At 36.8% G+C, this 16,596-nt stretch overlaps 1 protein-coding gene across 1 annotated transcript in view; it reads right to left on the reverse strand.

Annotated features, from left to right (window-relative positions):
* Nucleotides 1-16,596, reverse strand: part of GMPS (guanine monophosphate synthase) — an 82,527-nt gene that overhangs the window by 3,379 nt on the left and 62,552 nt on the right. The window contains exons 13-14 of the mRNA XM_037842065.1: nucleotides 14,946-15,061; nucleotides 1,410-1,540 (exon numbers count right to left, since the gene is read on the reverse strand). Of these exons, the coding sequence (XP_037697993.1) occupies nucleotides 1,410-1,540; nucleotides 14,946-15,061 (247 nt within the window). The remainder of the gene's footprint in view (nucleotides 1-1,409; nucleotides 1,541-14,945; nucleotides 15,062-16,596) is intronic.

Genomic DNA, 16,596 nt, shown 5'->3' on the forward strand with positions numbered 1-16,596 from the left:
GTGAAGTGCAGAATGTCCTTTTTGGTCTTTCCAGATAGGCTCTGGGAGGATGCAATGATGTTCTGCTTATACTCTTAATATGCCACCTAGAAAGCAATGCCTTAGTAGCTCAGTTTTCACCTCAGAAGTGGCTGAGTATTTGGGGAGTATAAGAGAGTAAACAAGATGGGAGTGCTTTCTGACAATTTCCTTATGTACCAGGTTATAAAGAAGTCACCAGTCTGAGACCCAACCTATATGACCAAAGAGGAAGGGAAGAAAAATGAAGTTCTTAAAAATTTTTAAGCTACGATTATGGCACTCAAAGGAAGTCTGCATAAATCAAAGTGTACTCAATATCAAAATATAAGGTATAAAACTCCACAGTACTAATTTAGTTGACGGAGGGAAGATGGGGGTAGAGGGAGGTGGACAAGAGAGAGACACATTAAAACATAAATCTACAAGTAACAGATTGGTCTTTAATGAGAAATAGGGGAGATTTATTATAATGAACCTAGACACTTCACAGAGTAAAATACAACGAAAAGGGGAGAGAAATTCTCTGAACAATACTAGCATTCCTGACCAAAGCAGGACATATAAAGATGACTGGTCAATAAAATGAACCAGCTCCTTCACCACATCTTCCTTTTTGGGTAACTTACTTCCTAGCCATTCTCCCAAAGTTCAAGAGCAGAGACAAGCCAGAGTTGCCTCCCCACTTTCAGGGCTGCAGAAAGTAGACTGGGAAAAAAAACCAGTTTTCCTGATCTGAGACACCACATTTTACAACCTCCTCACCATTCCCTAAGATTCCAATAGGGCCCAGTGTTCATTGTTTTGGCCATTAAATAATAACAATAATAATAACAATAATAATAATAATGGTAATAATATGCTCTTCTCTACTGGGACCAGAAACAAAAGAGTATGGTAGCACCAACCCTCAAAAATTACAAAAATAAACTCCAAAGCTACCTGAAGATAGTTCCATACACAGAAATACAAATAAAAGCAAAAGACAAAACCAACTGTGCTCTGTATGTACTTTCATAGGTAGTGGCTTAGCTTGCAAGGCATTTTAACAGAGGGAAAAGGGGGGTGCCAGATGTGACAGAGGAGAGGATGGAGATCAAGGAATACCCATATATGCTTGAATATAATGCTTGTATATATATGAATACACTATATTCATAGAACTAGAATCATCCTTTTCAAAGTACATTCAACACATATTAATGCATATCTTCAAAAAAGGCAACAAGCCCTTCAAACAGTGAAATAAATTTTATTCAGAAGGCAGCACCATGCAACCATCTATGAAAGCATCTAAAAATTAAAAGCTGCACCCCTCTGCTTGAAATCATAATGCCAAGCTTCCCAAAACTCGTTACACAGTGCAGTGACAAACAAAATGAGCAACTTACCTGATTCCCTGAGAATGTTATGGGCCTCAAAATCAGCTTGGCGTAAAGTACTAAGCACTCCCGTTGTCAAGAAAGTGGGAGTAACATCTGTGGGAGGTTCTTTAACTGGTGGACCAAACATATAGACAACTCTAGAAAAGAGGGGAAAATTACAAGTAACACCTTAGTATGAAAAGCAAGACACATAAAATAATACTGTTTCACTTACTCTTAGGCCCCTCTCCTATCCATTTCAACTCCTGACACGGGTAAGATAGGATATAACATGATACTATGATCTGTGTTCTGTGAACTTTCCTCAAAGTGTGTCCTCTGGAATATTAGCATCTCAGAATGTACAAAGATATATGGAACTACCACAACCCTCTTTGCACATAAATCTGGAGAAATAATTAAATAAATGGGTTTCTGTATAAGACTTCAGAAACTGTAGTACACTAATAAGCACTGTAAATCTCCAAGATGAGGCTATAGTGAATGTCCAAACTTATTTGACCATTCAATCCTTTTTTCACTTTGGGAAGCACTGATTTCAAGAGAAAGTTTCGTTTCCCCTTAATTAAAAATCAACATGGCAACATAAGACACCCCCCAGAAAAGTCCCCCTCAGAAAAAAACTCTAAAGAAAACAAATTCCACTTGCTTGGATCTCTGGAACATGACAGAGACTGGAGAAGGACTCCAACAACACTGAACCAAAGAAGGTGGGGGTGAGGGGGTGTCTGGGTGGGAGAGACAAAATCAGATAGAAGATTTGCATCCTGGACCAGACAGTCCAACAGCAGAAATGGAAGAGCCAATCATTAAATTTCTTTGGAAGGGTAAGGGGCACTGGATAGCCAAAAATATCCTGAAAAAGAAAAATGATGTTGGAGGACTCACACTTCCTGTCTTTAAAACTTATGCTAAAGCTAGAGTGGTCAAAACAGCATGGTTTTGGCACAAGGATATTTTACAGACCAACGGAATCAAATTGAGAATTCAGAAATAGATCCTCATATCTATCGGCAATTGATTTACAAGGCTGCCAAGTCCACTCAACTGGGAAAGAATACTCTCTTTAACAAACAGTGCTGGAGAACTAGATATTCATATGCAAAAGAATGAATGAGAATCCCTGTCTCACACCATATATAAAAATTAACTCAAAATGGATCAAAGACCTAAATATAAGAACTAGAACTAAAAAAACCCTTGAAGAAAATGTAGTGAAGTATCTTCAGGATCTTGTGTTAGGCAATGGTTTCTCAGACTTTACACCCAAAGCACAAGCAACAAAAGAAAAAAAATAGATAAATGAGACATCATCAAAATTAAAAACTTTTAGCATCAATGGACATTATCACCAAAATGAAAAGACAACCTACTCAATGGGAGAAAATACTTGGAAACCACATATCCAATAAGGATTTTTTTTTTAATCTTCATTTTATTGAGATATATTCATATACCACGCAGTCATACAAAACAAATCATACTTTCGATTGTTCACAGTACCATTACATAGTTGTACATTCATCACCCAAATCAATCCCTGACACCTTCATTAGCACACACACAAGAATAACAAGAATAATAATTAGAGTGAAAAAGAGAAATTGAAGTAAAAAAGAACACTGGGTACCTTTGTCTGTTTGTTTCCTTCCCCTATTTTTCTACTCATCCATCCATAACTAGACGAAGTGGAGTGTGGTCCTTATGGCTTTCCCAATCCCCTTGTCACCCCTCATAAGCTACATTTTTATACAACTGTCTTCGAGATTCATGGGTTCTGAGTTGTAGTTTGATAGTTTCAGGTATCCACCACCAGCTACCCCAGTTCCTTAGAACCTAAAAAGGGTTGTCTAAAGTGTGCGTAAGAGTGCCCACCAGAGTGACCTCTCGGGTCCTTTTGGAATCTCTCTGCCACTGAAGCTTATTTCATTTCCTTTCACATCCCCCTTTTGGTCAAGAACATGTTCTCCGTCCCACAATGCCAGGTCTACATTCCTCCCCGGGAGTCATATTCCACGTTGCCAGGGAGGTTCACTCCCCTGGGTGTCTGATCCCACGTAGGGGGGAGGGCAGTGATTTCACCTTTCAAGTTGGCTTAGCTAGAGAGACAGGGCCACATCTGAGCAACAAAGAGGCATTCGGGAGGAGGCTCTTAGGCACAACCATAGGGAGGCCTAGCCTCTCTTTTGCAGCAACCGTCTTCCCAAGGGTAAAACCTGTGGTAGAGGGCCCAACACATCAAACCACCAGTCCCCTATGTCTGTGGTCATGTTAGCAACCATGGAGGTGGGGTAGGCGAATACCCCTGCATTCTCCACAGGCTCCTCAAGAGGGCACTACATCTTTTTTTTTTCCTTGTTTTTTTTTTTTTTTAACTTTCCCTTCTTTTTTAAATCAACTGTATGAAAAAAAAGTTAAAAAGAAAACAAACATACAATAATAGAACATTTCAAAGAGACCATAACAAGGGAGTAAGAAAAAGACAACTAACCTAAGATAACTGCTTAACTTCCAACATGTTCCTACTTTACCCCAAGAAAGTTACCTAATATAGCAACATTTCTGTGAACTTGCTCCTACTATATCCATCAGAAATTAACAGACCATAGTCATTCCTGGGCATCCCCAGAACGTTAAATAGCTTATCTGTTCTTCTTGGATTATTGTTCCCCCTTCCTTAATTGCTCTCTACTGCTAGTTCCCCTACATTCTACATTATAAACCATTTGTTTTACATTTTTCAAAGTTCACATTAGTGGTAGCATATAATATTTCTCTTTTTGTGCCTGGCTTATTTCGCTCAGCATTATGTCTTCAAGGTTCATCCATGTTGTCATATGTTTCACGAGATCGTTCCTTCTTACTGCCGCGTAGTATTCCATCGTGTGTATATACCACATTTTATTTATCCACTCATCTGTTGAAGGACATTTGGGTTGTTTCCATCTCTTGGCAATTGTGAATAATGCTGCTATGAACATTGGCGTGCAGATATCTGTTCGTGTCACTGCTTTCCGATCTTCCGGGTATATACCGAGAAGTGCAATCGCTGGATCGAATGGTAGCTCTATATCTAGTTTTCTAAGGAACTGCCAGACTGACTTCCAGAGTGGCTGAACCATTATACAGTCCCACCAACAGTGAATAAGAGTTCCAATTTCTCCACATCCCCTCCAGCATTTGTAGTTTCCTGTTTGTTTAATGGCAGCCATTCTAACCGGTGTTAGATGGTATCTCATTGTGGTCTTAATTTGCATCTCTCTAATAGCTAGTGTAGCTGAACATTTTTCATGTGTTTCTTGGCCATTTGTATTTCCTCTTCAGAGAACTGTCTTTTCATATCTTTGGCCCATTTTATAATTGGGCCGACTGTACTATTGTCATTGAGTTGTAGGATTTCTTTATATATGCAAGATATCAGTCTTTTGTCAGATACATGGTTTCCAAAAATTTTTTCCCATTGAGTTGGCTGCCTCTTTACCTTTTTGAGAAATTCCTTTGAGGTGCAGAAACTTCTAAGCTTGAGGAGTTCCCATTTATCTATTTTCTCTTTTGTTGCTTCTGCTTTGGGTGTAAAGTCTAGGAAGTGGCCGCCTAATACAAGGTCTTGAAGATGTTTTCCTACATTATCTTCTAGGAGTTTTATGGTACTTTCTTTTATATTGAGATCTTTGGTCCATTTTGAGTTAATTTTTGTGTAGGGGGTGAGGTAGGGGTCCTCTTTCATTCTTTTGGATATGGATATCCAACTCTCCCAGCCCCATTTGTTGAAAAGACCATTATGACTCAGTTCAGTGACTTTGGGGGCCTTATCAAAGATCAGTCGGCCATAGATCTGAGGGTCTATCTCTGAATTCTCAATTCGATTCTATTGATCTATATGTCTATCTTTGTGCCAGTACCATGCTGTTTTGGCAACTGTGGCTTTATAATAAGCTTCAAAGTCAGGGAGTGTAAGTCCTCCCACTTCGTTTTTCTTTTTTAGAGTGTCTTTAGCAATTCGAGGCATCTTCCCTTTCCAAATAAATTTGATAACTAGCTTTTCCAAGTCTGCAAAGTAGGTTTTTGGAATTTTGATTGGGATTGCATTGAATCTGTAGATGAGTTTCGGTAGAATTGACATCTTAATGACATTTAGTCTTCTTATCCATGAACATGGAATATTTTTCCATCTTTTAAGGTCCCCTTCTATTTCTTTTAGTAGAGTTATGTAGTTTTCTTTCTGTAGGTCTTTTACATCTTTGGTTAAGTTTATTCCTAGGTACTTGATTTTTTTAGTTGCTATTGAAAATGGTATCTTTTTCTTGAGTGTCTCTTCAGTTTGTTCATTTCTAGCATATAGAAACATTACTGACTTATGTGCATTAACCTTGTATCCCGCTACTTTGCTAAATTTGTTTATTAGCTCTAGTAGCTGTATCGTCGATTTCTCAGGGTTTTCTAGATATAAGATCATATCATCTGCAAACAATGACAGTTTTACTTCTTCTTTTCCAATTTGGATGCCTTTTATTTCCTTGTCTTGCCGGATTGCCCTGGCTAGCACTTCCAGCACAATGTTGAATAACAGTGGTGACAGTGGGCATCCTTGTCTTGTTCCTGATCTTAGAGGGAAGGCTTTCAGTCTCTCACCATTGAGTACTATGCTGGCTGTGGGTTTTTCATATATGCTCTTTATCATGTTGAGGAAGTTTCCTTCAATTCCTACCTTTTGAAGTGTTTTTATCAAAAAGGGATGTCGGATTTTGTCAAATGCTTTTTCAGCATCTATTGAGATGATCAATTGATTTTTCCCTTTTGACTTGTTAATGTGTTGTAATACACTGATTGATTTTCTTATGTTGAACCATCCTTGCATGCCTGGAATAAACCCCATTTGGTCATGGTGTATGATTTTTTTAATGTGTCTTTGGATTCGATTTGCAAGTATTTTGTTGAGGATTTTTGCATCTATATTCATTAGGGAGATTGGCCGGTAGTTTTCCTTTTTTGTAACATCTTTGCCTGGTTTTGGTATTAGATTGATGTTAGCTTCATAAAATGAGTTAGGTAGTGTTCCATTTTCTTCAATGTTTTGAAAGAGTTTGAGTAAGATTGGTGTCAGTTCTTTCTAGAAAGTTTTGTAGAATTCTCCTGTGAAGCCATCTGGCCCTGGGTATTTATTTGTGGGAAGATTTTTGATGACTGATTGGATCTCTTTGCTTGTGATGGGTTGGTTGAGGTCTTCTATTTCTTCTCTGGTCAGTCTAGGTTGTTCATATGTTTCCAGGAAATTGTCCATTTCTTCTACATTATCCAGTTTGTTGCCATACAGTTGTTCATAGTATCCTCTTATAATTTTTTTAATTTCTTCAGGATCTGCAGTTATGTCACCTTTTTCATTCATTATTTTGTTTATATGGGTCTTCTCTCTCTTTGATTTTGTCAGTCTAGCTAGGGGCTTGTCAATCTTGTTGATCTTCTCAAAGAACCAACTTTTGGTGATATTTATCCTCTCTATTGTTTTTTTGTTCTCTATGTCATTTATTTCTGCTTTAATCCTTGTTATTTCTTTTCTTGTACTTGGTTTAGGATTGGTTTGCTGTTCATTTTCTAGCTTCTTCAGTTGATCCATTAGTTCTTTGATTTTGGCTCTTTCTTCCTTTTTAATATATGCGTTTAGTGCTATAAATTTCCCCCTTAGCACTGCTTTTGCTGCATCCCATAGGTTTTGGTATGTTGTGTTCTCATTTTCATTCGTCTCTATATATTTAGCAATTTCTCTTGCTATTTCTTCTTTAACCCACTGATTGTTTAGGAGTGTGTTGTTTAACCTCCAGGTATTTGTGAATTTTCTAAGTCTCTGATGGTTATTGACTTCTAATTGTATTCCATTGTGGTCAGAGAATGTGCTTTGAATAATTTCAATCTTTTTAAATTTATTGAGGCTTGTTTTATGTCCCAGCATATGATCTATTCTGGAGAAAGTTCCCTGAGCACTAGAAAAGTATGTGTATCCTGGTGATTTGGGATGTAATGTCCTGTATATGTCTATTAAATCTAATTCATTTATCAGATTGTTTAGGTTTTCAATTTCCTTATTGGTCTTCTGTCTGGTTGATCTATCTATAGGAGAGAGTGATGTGTTGAAGTCTCCCACAATTATTGTGGAAACATCAATTGCTTCCTTTAGTTTTGCCAGTGTTTCTCTCATGTATTTTGTGGCACCTTGGTTGGGTGCATAGACATTTACGATTGTTATTTCTTCTTGCTGAATTGCCCCTTTTATTAGTACGTAGTGGCCTTCTTTGTCTCTCAAAACATCCCTGCATTTGAAGTCTATTTTATCTGAGATTAATATTGCTACACCTGCTTTCTTTTGGCTGTAGCTTGCATGAAATATTTTTTTCCATCCTTTCACTTTCAGTTTCTTTGTGTCCCTGTGTCTAAGATGAGTCTCTTGTATGCAACATATTGATGGTTCATTATTTTTGATCCATTCTGCGAATGTATCTCTCTTAATTGGGGAGTTTAATCCATTTACATTCAACGTTATAACCATGAAGGCATTTCTTGAATCAGCCATCTTATCCTTTGGTTTATGTTTGTCATATTTTTCCCCTCTGTCTATTAATATCCTTTATTGTACCCATACCGAATCTCTTTAGTACTGAACCTTTCTCCAAGTCTCTCTGTCCTTTCTTTGTTTCTCTGTCTGTAGGGCTCCCTTTAGTATCTCCAGTAGGGCAGGTCTCTTGTTAGCAAATTCTCTCAGCGTTTGTTTGTCTGTGAAAAATTTAAGCTCTCCCTCAAATTTGAAGGAGAGCTTTGCTGGATAAAGTATTCTTGGCTGGAAATTACTCTCACTCAGAATTTTAAATATATCGTGCCACTGCATTCTCGCCTCCATGGTGGCTGCTGAGTAGTCACTACTTAATCTTATGCTGTTTCCTTTGTATGTGGTGAATTGCTTTTCTCTTGCTGCTTTCAGAACTTGTTCTTTCTCTTCTGTGTTTGATAGCGTGATCAGTATATGTCTCGGAGTGGGTTTATTTGGATTTATTCTATTTGGAGTTCGCTGAGCATTTATGATTTGTGTATTTATGTTGTTTAGAAGATTTGGGAAGTTTTCCCCAACAATTTCTTTGAATACTCTTTCGAGACCTTTACCCTTTTCTTTCCCTTCTGGGACACCAATGAGTCTTATATTTGGACGTTTCATATTATCTATGATATCCCTGAGGTCCATTTCGATTTTTTCAATTTTTTTCCCCATTCTTTCTTTTATGCTTTCATTTTCCATTCTGTCATCTTCCAGGTCACTGATTCGTTGTTCAACTTCCTCCAGTCTTGTACTATGAGTGTCCGGAATCTTTTTAATTTGGTCAACAGTTTCTTTAATTTCCATAAGATCATCCATTTTTTTATTTAGTCTTGCAATGTCTTCTTTATGCTCTTCTAGGGTCTTCTTGATTTCCTTTATCTCCCGTACTATGGTCTCATTGTTCATCTTTAGTTCTTTGAGTAGCTGCTCTAGGTGCTGTGTCTCTTCTGGTCGTTTGATTTGGGTGCTTGGGCTTGGGTTATCCATATCGTCTGGTTTTTCATATGCTTTATAATTTTCTGTTGTTTTTGGCCTCGTGGCATTTGCTGAACTTGATAGGGTTCTTTTAGGATGTGTAGACCAATTGAAGTCCTTATCTCTAATTTATCAGATCTACAGCTTCGTGGAGTACACTTTCTCTAACTAACCAGCAGGTGGCGTCCACGAGACATCTGTTCTCCACAAGCCAGTTCTCCCCTGCTTAGCCTTTTTGGTGAGTGGGGGAGTGAGTCTTGTGGGGTCCAATTGGTGTACCAAGCTTGCGTGTGTAGTTGGTGTTGCCTGCCCTGTATATGGGCGTGTTTCTGGGCAGTCGGGGGGGGGGTGGCTCTAACAATCAAATCTCCCTGGTGATCCTAGAGTTTTAAAGCTGCTGCAATAGTCTAATCCTTCAGTTCAGTCCTGCCACAGTTTGTCTCTGCCACTGACCCACAAGTCCTTGGTATTGGCATATGGCTCCTGAGACTTGCAAGTGGGCCCCTCTTCCAGGCCGTGCACCCCAGGTCCTCTGTTGAGGGATGACTGTGCTATGTCACAGGTGAGTGCCGTCCCCCCAGGGCAGTTCTGGGCTGCTGGGCTGTGTAGGGAGGCTCCCAGTCTGCTGAAATGATGGCTGAATGGGGCTTTGTTAATTCACACTGCTCTACCTTCCCAACTCTGGGACAATCAGCTGAGGTTGCAGGGAAGGCTAATGTCCACGCCCAGTTTTGTGGTGTGTGCCTGTTATTTGAAGCACTTCCGTCACACTGGGTTGTCTGGGGCAGTTCTGGGCTATGGGGCTGGCGATGGGCAGGAGTGTTTCCTGTCCACCAGGATGATGACTGTGAGCGGACACCCCCCTTTTCTTGGGAAGTTGTGGTGTTTAGTGAATTTTCTCAGCCACTGGATTACTGCGTTTTGTCTCAGAGCTCTCTTAGTTCTGCTCTTGACTTGACCTGCCCAAATAGCAAGTCTTTGAAGCTTTCTGTATTGGGCTCTTAGAGTAATTGTTTTAGAAAAAGAAAAAAGGATTAAAAAAAAAAAAAAAAAAAAAAAAAACGGGCCCTCCTCAGAGATCTAATGGGTTATTGAAATGCTAAGAGACAAAGCAACCAGGGCCATTAAGGAAAGGTCCACAGGGCAGAGCGATCAGCTTTTCTTCAGGATTTGCATATGCGCCTCAGGGCCCTTCCCCTTTCTCTGTTCACCAGAACTCCAAAAATCCTCCGCTTTTATTTTGGAGTTTTTCGTGTTGTTTTTTTTCTATGCCTGTCTCCTCCCTGCTGGGCTGGCTGCTCTCAGATTCTCTGGTGTCTGGTCTCAGTCTATCTATGGTTGGAGTTTGAATCAGTAGAATGAGTTTCCGATAAGGGCTGCCACTGCAGTTCTCCCTTCTCCTTCCCGGAGCTGACAGCCCCTCCTCCCCCGGGACTGAGCCTGGTAGGGAGGGGTGCGGGTCCCCTGGCCGCAAAAACTTATAGATTTCGCTGATCTCAGCAGTTCCAGGTTTTCATGAGTGTTGTATGAAGTATGCCCGAAGTCAGATTGCTCTGTGGTGTCCAGTCCACGCAGTTCTTGGCTTTCTACCTACTTTCCTGGAGGAGTAACTAAAACATACAGCTCACCAGTCTGCCATCTTGCCCCGCCTCCCAATAAGGATTTAATATCCAGAATATTTAATGAAATCCTACAACTTAACAATAATAAACAAACAACCCAATTTAAAAATGGGCAAATGACTTGAATAGACATTTCTCCAAAGTGGATATACAAATGGCTAAAATGAAAAGATGTTCAACGTCATTAACTATTAGGGAAGTGCAAATCATATCCACAATGAGATACCACTTTACACCCACTAGAACTACTATTAAAAAAAAAAAAAAAAAAAAAACAACTAAAAATAACAAGTGTTAGAGAAGATGTAGAGAAATAGGAACACTCATTCATTGCTGATGGGAATGTAAAATGTACAGGAATTGTGGAAGATAGTTTGGCATTCCTCAGAAAACTAAGTTTAGAATTACCTTATGTCCCAGAAATCCCACTACTAGGTATATATACCCAGTAGAACTGAAAGCAGGGTCTCAGATATTTGCAAACCAATGTTCACAGTGATATTACTCGCAATTGCCGAAAGATGGAGGCAACCCACGTACACAAAACAATGAATGGATAAACAAAATGTGGACTTTATTCACAAATACAATGGAACTTTATTCAACATTAAGAAGGAATGAAGTTCTGATTCATGCAACAATATGGATGAAAGTTGAAGACATGTTGAATGAAATAAGCCAGACACAAAAGGACAAATATTGTATGATCTCACTGATATGATATAATTAGAATAAGCAAACACATAGAGTCAGAATCCAGAATGTAGGTTACCAGGGGCTGGACTGGAGTAGGGCATGGAGAATTAATGATTAAATAGTATAGAATTTCTATTTGGGTTGACTGTAAAGTTTTGGTAATGTGTGGTGGTGATAGCAGCATAATATTGTGAATGTAATTAACAGCATTGAATTATATATGTGAACATGGTTAAAAGGTGAAATTACAGGGTGTATATATGTTACTAGAATAAAAATTTTTAAAAAAACTTAGGACTGTACAACACAATGAATCTTACTTTAAATGATGGACTATAGTTACCAGTACAATTATAAAAATTTTCTTTCATGAATTAAAACAAATGTACCACATTAATACAAGATGTTAATAATAGGGTGCATATGAGAACTTTGTATTTTATATATATTATCCAAGATATTTCTGTAAACCTACAACTTCTCTAACCGAGATATATAGGTAAATTTTTAAAAATAAGAAAAAAATAAAGTAAAACAAATACCACTAAAATAGAACTTGGTATACCACTACTTCTTTCCAAAAGGTATGCTTCTCTATAGCTTTAAGTACATGTTTGTTTCAAAGACATGAGGATACACTGCAAGTATTAATAAAAGCACAGTTAGAAACCTAGATTAAAGAAATTAGGATCAGACAAGTACAACAAATCAAACTCAAAGTGTATCTTGCCACTGGTTCAGAGACCTGTTCCACAACTCTCACCCAGAAAACAAGAGATGGTCAGGGTGGAAGTATGAGAGCCACCAAGCTGTCCCAACTCCAACTCCAGCCAGCAGGCAGCTCTCTCTTTCAGATGGCCCTGTCTTTAACAAAAAAAATAAATCTTGCCTAGCAACTACCATTTCAAAGTTTAAAAACAAAACCATAAAAAAGATATGCAGCTCCACCTAGATATGCCAAATGACCACAATATGATAAACCGAAGTCAACAGTAGTCCCAAAAACCTTAAAGAACACCCAGATCCCTATCTAGAACGCTCTAAGTTTCACTCACTAAGTTTATTCTTCAGAGACTTAAATCCTTTAGAGAGCTCCTATGCTAAGTCCCAAAACCCAGAGGCAATAGCCTCTTCAAGAACATCAACTAGATGTGTCCCCTTTGCTCATAAAATTGATATCCCTTTTCAACATGAACAGGTTACAGTGGTCACTGCCTAGATATACCTGAAGACTGGGAAAATGATTAAACTAGAGGAAGGGGTAGCAACAGACAAGATGGACTTTAACAAAGGATTATGGATACTGAATCTTTATATAATTTTCTTTTTCTTAGTTGCTAGGGTACTAGAATGACTAGAAGGAAAGAATTGAAAGGGTGGAACTGTAATACATAGCATCCTTTGAAATTTGTTCTATAGCTACTTATTAAATTCTAATTTGAAAGTTATATCTTCTCGTATATATATTTCACAATAAGGAAATAACTGAAACTGTTACTATAACTCATAACAACTTTGGAAATTTTTATATATCTACTTATTAAATCATACTTTGAAAGATATTATCTTTGTGTATATATGTTATATTTCATAATAAGGAAATAATTGAAACTGTGGAACTATAACCTATAATATTTTTTGAAATTTGCTCTCTAACTACTTGTTAAATTGTACTTGGAAAGTTATCACTTCTATGTACATATGTTATACTTGACAACTAAAAAAATATGATTTACTTAAAAAAGCATATGCATGTATGCATGCAAGAACTCATGCAAGTATATAAAAAGGATGAATTATAATAATTTTTTTCCTTTTTTCTTCATATTTACTTGGAGGGTAAAACACACAAAAGAAAGCAGTATCAGATCACAACCACCATTACCACCTACTTCATTGCTCCCTCCAAATATAATGTAGCAGCAAGAAGGTTTTATTCGCATGCACAGAAAGTAAGTCACACCCCTCCTAAACAATATGCTTCCTAGATTTCATTATTTAAAAAAAAAAAAAAATCCTTAAAAGAGAAAGTAATTAGGTAAGAGAATGCCATGAATCTTTTCTTTTTGCCTTATTATTTCTTACAAACAAGAAAGATCACTAGAGTGTACAGAGACAGGTAGTCTTTCACATTGTACAGAACAGTAAAATTGCAACAGTCCCTCGTGTCAAGATTCTGTGATCCAAATTAGGGAAAAAACTGGCAAAAATGGAAAAATGTTCAATTATTTTAATTCCCAAAAAAGACCACTCTTCTAAGGGCTTACTAGGTTCATATTAAAACATCTAGTTTTCTCATTATTGGCTGTTAGATACGTGATTTTTTCTCTTTTCTGGAGAAAGAAGAAGGGATGGAAGGAACAAACAGAAAAAAAAGAGAAAAGAATGGCAGAGAAACCAGCATATAAAAGGATAGAGATTAAGTTTAAAGAAGGATGAGTACTTTTTGGCAAAATAAAAATAGGGAGAGAGAGATGAACTGTTAGAATGTTGTGAAATGAAAAATATACTGGTTATACATAAAAGCAGTAGAAACAAAATCAGGGGAAGGAAATTTTCTCTATGACCTATAAAGTTTATTTAGGTGCTAGCATTCTTCAGAAGATGAATTATGAATTATTGATTTAACCAAGAAAGTTATCACCATTCAGTACAGGCAATTACAAATTTACCTGTTTGTAATTTAGGACATAATATTTCACTTTTTTTTCAGTGTGTTAAAGATGCTTCTGTATTCTGGGACCTTAGGTTCACCTGAATAGGCCTTTTAATGGTTGTGTTCCCATCAGTAAATACTTCCTTGTGACTCATCTCTAAAACCACACTTGCAGGCAGTTTAACTACATAGACCCTGCTATGGTAACACTAATGGGTGGGTTTCTAATTTCTGAAGCAAATTTGAGTAAACTGAAACCTCAAGTAATTCATTTTGGTTGCTGATAATCTAACACCCATCAAGAAAAAAGAAAAACATGTTCAACTATAAAATAAGAGCATTTATTTGGCAATCTGGTATTAAACAAGTGAGATTTTTGAAGTGTATATGGGGTAATGCAAATGAGTGTTATAAATAGATTATAAATCAGTTGTTGATACATCCAACACAAAAAATAAATATGGAAATTAAAAGAAAAACTGAATCTGGAAAACTAAATTCAATGTAAATCACACATCTAATATAATTATTTTAATACCTGGCATATGCCTATTTCTTTGATTTTCCTTGGGATTATTCTTAAACTAAACAAATTCCTATTGGTAATTCTACAACCTTTACACAAATTTTTTTCTTCTATTCTTCTTATGGAATAAAACATGTTACCATAAAACCTATAGCTAGCATAAGCCACTGATTTGGAAGATAAGTTTAAAGCTGCCTTTAGTATTTTATACTAAAATAAAAATCCTTTCTATTTCTCCTGTAAACAGAGTGTTTTTATTTAAATAAATGGATGCCTGCATTGTGAAGAAATAGCAAAAAACAAGGTAATATTACATATCTTCCCAATTGTGACCTATGTACAAATGTGAACTACAAACAGAACCCTTCAATTCTATTTACTAACACCTACCTGTGTCTACAGTTTAATCCTTTAGTCTTTCACTAATGGGAAAACCTTAAAAAGCAAATCCTTAATTATACCTCACCTCCTACCATTAACATACCTGTTAATGTTGTGACACATTCGAGGTATAAGCCTAGCCAGAAAAATAAGAGATTCCCAGTCAGGCTCATCTTTACTGGAGATTCCACACACATAACTGTAGGAACGACAGTCACCCTAAAAACAGAAATAGAAACAATTATTTCTAATGGTTTTATAGAAGGCAAAATACAGGAAAATATTTTATGCATGGTGAAACTATTAAGAGTAATTTTTTGTGTTTTTTTGAATAGGATCATAGTGTTTGAATAAACATATGCCCTGGATATTTCTCTAATGGTATAAATAAATCCCAAATTAAAATCCCATATTAAATCCTACATAATCAGTTCACACATAAAAGAAAGTATCATGGTAATTTCAAAAATTCACTCAACATATGCCAGAGGCCTATAAGGGTTTCATTCCAGTTACCTGCCCAAAGGTAGCCAGCATACGCATACTGTATTTGGCAGACAAGATCTGCCCATGTTTACTGGACAGATAAATGATTCCTAAGTGGTAGACTGAAAAACAATTTCATAACTGTTTATAAACTTGATAAACAATGAGCTTAAAATTTTAATTCAAAAAGAAGTGAATAAAAATGACAATAACACCGATTTCCTCTTCCCTTGTCGTACTGTTTAATCCAAGTAATTTCCTTTTTAAAAAATAAAATTAAACTCAAGAACAATAAAAAGTAACAGATTCATGAGATTTAACTACCTAATACCCAAAATGTCAGTAACTGAGAATATGAGAAACCAGAGTATTTGAATGCTACTCTGATAGAATTTTTCAAAGTTAAAATGTACATGTTATTTAATCCAGGAATTCACCCTACAGAAATACACAGGTAAATCATCAAAGAAATGGGATAGTCCTTGCTAAAATGCCTATAAATAGTGAAAAACTATCAGTCCATCAGGAGAGGAATGGTTTAAAAAATTATAGTATATATAACTCAGCAAAAACTGGAATGATCAATGACCGTGACTAAATGTACAAATATAAAAATATTTAAACATGTGGCAGAACAAATAAATGTCAGCCATGCAGAATGTTGAAAAAGGGATGGTAATGGGGAAAAATATAATCAAAGCAAACTGGAGTCTATGGTCAATAGTAACATTGTAATATGCTTCCATCAAATGTAACAAAGGCAATATACCAAAGCTAAATGTGAATGAGAGGGGCATATAAGGGAGAGATACAGGATTCTTGGTAGTGGTGGTGTTGTCTGACCTTACTATTATATTGTATTGTATGATATTTTATTTTTCTTTTTATCTTTTTTTATTATTCACTAAAAAAACACTTTTTAATAGTAATCAATATGTTCAAGTGCTGACTATGGTGATAAATGCACAACTATATGATGATACTGTGAACAACTGACTGTGTATAACCTGATCGGTCTCTGGAACATTGGGTATCTGTGTGATGCCTGAAACTCAGAATGTGAGTATTAGCGCATACAGCAACTGTTTAAAAAAAAAGCTGAAAAAGAGCCCAGACTTCAGTTAGAGATATGAATGAAGATCTGGTTAAGACTAGGGCAAATCGGGCCAAAGGGTAAAGGTTAAAACTGTGTTTCAAACCTCACCTTCCATGTGAGACCAAGGGAAGAGATGTTTATTTGATGCAGGATCTATATTTTCTAAACAATA

The sequence above is a fragment of the Choloepus didactylus genome, chromosome 1, assembly GCF_015220235.1.
Source record: "Choloepus didactylus isolate mChoDid1 chromosome 1, mChoDid1.pri, whole genome shotgun sequence".
NCBI lineage: Eukaryota > Metazoa > Chordata > Mammalia > Pilosa > Megalonychidae > Choloepus > Choloepus didactylus.